General features: G+C 34.2%; 1 protein-coding gene across 1 annotated transcript; it reads left to right on the top strand.

The window, feature by feature from the left end:
• Positions 1–384: 384 nt before the first annotated feature.
• Positions 385–2,855, top strand: LOC143199878 (uncharacterized). Its single transcript, XM_076410001.1, has 3 exons — positions 385–1,069; positions 1,354–1,849; positions 1,952–2,855. Exons 1-3 carry the CDS (start codon positions 569–571, stop codon positions 2,815–2,817), a joined length of 1,863 nt encoding a protein of 620 aa, XP_076266116.1. The 5' UTR covers positions 385–568; the 3' UTR covers positions 2,818–2,855.
• Positions 2,856–3,689: the final 834 nt, after the last annotated feature.

The raw sequence follows: 3,689 nt of genomic DNA, 5'->3' as shown, positions 1-3,689 counted from the left end.
ATCTTATATATAAAAATGAATCGCAAAATATGTTCCTAAGCGCATAACTCAACAACGCCTGGACCAATTTGGCCAAATCTTTTTTTAAAATGTTCGTTGAAGTTCAGGGATGGTTTTTACGGCGAGAAAAATTAGAATTATTGCTGGAAAAACCCTAAAAATAGCCCTTTTTGTTTGAATTTGTTTCGTGTATCAGTTGACAATTCATCTGTCATCTGTCAAAAGTCATCTGTAACAGACAACTTTTTTTTTTAAATTTGATATGACTTGAACTCAAATCCTTTTAAGCCGTACGAATTGTTTTATTTATTTAAAATTTGAATTAAATTTTAAACAAATAAAAAATTTTAAATAAATAAAACAATTCGTACGGATTAAAAGGATTTGAGTTCAAGTCATATCAAATTTAAAAAAAAAAAGTTGTCTGTTACAGATGACTTTTGACAGATGACAGATGAATTGTCAAGTGATACACGAAACAAATTCGTATATCGTGTTTTGTGCAGAGTGTTTAGTTAGTTAGTGTTTGTTTAGTTCGTGATTAGTGAAAAAATAATTTATATTTGATATGCCTCCTATAAGACGAAGCAATTTAGGTAGAAGAACCAGAAATGCTATAAACCAAGCTAATTACCGATCTAATCGTACTGCACAAGAACGTGACGACGGAAATGAACGTGAAAGAATTCGGATATCACAAACGCGTGAAGCGCGAGCGCGACATTCAACTAATAATCGCGCAAGTTTGAATCCAGCTGCTTTCAGTTACGATGTGTCAATTGACTACAGTAACTACCAATGTGTTGTTATTGGTTCTATGAACTTGGTTTGCTCACACTGTAAGGCATTAAAATACAAAAACGATGCCAATGGATTGTGTTGCGCAAATGGTAAAGTGAAATTGATACAATTGGATCCACCACCAGATCCATTGTACTCATTGGTTTCAGGAATAGGAACAGATTCTATACACTTTTTGACACATATTCAACAATATAACAATTGCTTTCAAATGACTTCATTTGGGGCAACAAATGCAGTTCGGGAAAATTTTATGCCAACTTTCAAGGTATGTATTATAGCAGTTACTCATAATTATTTTAGCGAACAAAATTTTCTGTCACCAAAGTTAAGATGTGTTACTAATCTTCAATTTCTTAATCATTACGAAATATATCACTTAGTCATCATATTATATGGTGATTCAGTTTCAGTGACACTTTTATTATATTTTATATTTGATAGATATTAGTTAAAACTAAATATATACTTTTTAAGATCAAATATTATTTAAGTTTGATCATTGACAATCCATTAATTTATACCACACCATAATATTTTTTTTATTTACAGATACAAGGGCAAATATATCACAGAGCAGGTTCACTGTTACCAGTGTCAGATAGCGACAACAAATTCCTGCAAATTTATTTTATGGGCAATTCACCACAAGAAATTGATCTGCGTTGTGCACATAACAATTTAGTAAAAAGGTCTATTGTAGAACAATTACAAACTTTATTTCATCAACACAATCAATTGATTATATTGTTTAAAACTGCCCTGGATCTGATGCCATCCGATAATCACAAAATTGTAATCAGAGCTGATAAAACACCTGCAGGTCAACATACAAGACGTTTTAATGCACCAACTATTGATGAAGTTGCTATCGTTGTAGTTGGAGAAAACTTGGAATCCCGTGATATTGTTTTACATCGTCGGAATTTTCAATTACAACCTATAAAGGAAACACACCGCTCATATGATGCACTGCAATATCCCATTATATTTTGGCAAGGTGAAGATGGCTACGATTTATCAATAAAAATGATAAATCCCATTACAGGTAACTAAAATATTAGTTTAGCTATGGCGATAATATCTCAGTCACTATATTATGTATTTTAATTTTATATTTGAATGTTATTAAAACAAAATCTGTTTACAGGTTCTGAAACCAACAAAAAAGTCAGTTCAATGAACTATTATTCATACCGCCTAATGATTCGGGAAAATGCAGATAATCACATATTGAAATGTCGGCGATTATATCACAAATATGTTGTTGACATGTATGTTAAAATTGAAACGGAGAGATTAACATTCATCAGGTTGAATCAAACCAAACTCCGATCTGAAGAGTATATTCACCTTCGAGATGCGATTAATACTGATGGAAATGCACAGAATGTCGGTCGGATGACTATTCTTCCAGCAACATACATCGGAAGCCCTCGGCATATGCACGAATATGCTCAAGATGCCATGTCGTATGTTCGTCATTATGGTACAGCAGATTTGTTCATCACATTTACATGCAATCCGCAATGGATAGAAATTAAGCAGGAGTTATTACCTGGGAAATCATCCATTGATCGTCATGATATTACAGCCAGAGTCTTTAGACAAAAGTTGAAATCTTTAATGAATTTCATCGTAAAACATAATGTATTTGGTGGGACACGCTGCTGGATGTATTCTGTGGAGTGGCAGAAACGAGGATTGCCACATGCACACATTTTGATTTGGTTGGTTGAAAAGATAAGGCCAAATGAAGTTGATGCAGTGATATCAGCTGAAATCCCTAATGTACAAGTAGATCCTGGATTGCATGAGGTAGTTATCAAAAACATGATACATGGTCCCTGTGGAACTCTTAATCAAAATTCACCGTGTATGATGGATGGTAAATGTTCAAAACGATATCCACGGACATTAATATCGGAAACAATTACTGGTAATGACGGTTATCCATTGTATCGTCGCAGATCGACAGCAGACAACGGAAAATCAACAATTGTCAAATTAAATTAACAAGATATTGAAATAGATAATCGTTGGATTGTTCCATATTCACCCCAAAGACATTCAAAGCACACATCAACGTTGAATCTTGCCATTCAGTGAAATCGATTAATATGAGGGAGTGATATGGCTGTGATTGGAATTGGTGCAGAGAATTCTAATGATGAAGTTACCCAATACCAAATGGGCCGCTATGTTAGCAGTAATGAAGCAGTTTGGCGAATATTTTCTTTTCCTATTCATGAGAGACACCCTTCTGTTGTTCACTTAGCTGTGCATTTAGAAAATGGACAAAGAGTGTATTTTACAGCACAGAACGCAGTACAAAGAGCTGCTCAGCCACCATCTACTACATTAACCAGTTTTTTTGAGACATGCCAAAACGATGATTTCGCACAAACATTGCTATATTCTGAAATGCCAAAATATTATACCTGGAATCAATCCTCAAGGAGATTTATACGACGGAAACAAGGAAAACCAGTTCCAGGATATACAGATGTATATTCCACCGATGCGATTGGACGGATTTATTCAGTACATCCAAGCAATGATGAATGTTTTTATTTACGACTGCTATTAGTCAATGTACGTGGCCCAACATCATTCCAACAGTTACGAACTGTTGATGGTGAATTGTGTGGATCCTACAGAGAAGCCTGTCAACGTTTGCAATTGCTTGAAAATGACGCTCATTGGGATCAAACTCTCAATGATGCTGTAATATCATCACACACTCATCAAATACGAACATTGTTTTCTATAATCATATCTACATGCTTCCCATCAAACCCAATTGATTTGTGGATGAAGTACAAAGATTATATGTGTGATGATATTTTGTATCAAATACGGAATAGAATGGGAAATCCAAATATACA

Source organism: Rhynchophorus ferrugineus, unplaced genomic scaffold (genome assembly GCF_030347505.1).
Source record: "Rhynchophorus ferrugineus isolate W39M unplaced genomic scaffold, kcgeb_rfMv2 rfM1, whole genome shotgun sequence".
NCBI lineage: Eukaryota > Metazoa > Arthropoda > Insecta > Coleoptera > Curculionidae > Rhynchophorus > Rhynchophorus ferrugineus.
Note: the sequence above shows the minus strand (reverse complement) of the source record. Positions and strands in the feature narration are given on the sequence as shown.

Bases quoted from the DNA above. Each gene is read 5' to 3' on its own strand.
- LOC143199878 (XM_076410001.1), top strand. From the start codon at position 569: ATGCCTCCTATAAGACGAAGCAATTTAGGTAGAAGAACCAGAAATGCT. The intron at 1,070-1,353 runs GTATGTATTATA...TTTTATTTACAG, and splicing joins ATTTTATGCCAACTTTCAAG to ATACAAGGGCAAATATATCA. The intron at 1,850-1,951 runs GTAACTAAAATA...ATCTGTTTACAG, and splicing joins AATGATAAATCCCATTACAG to GTTCTGAAACCAACAAAAAA.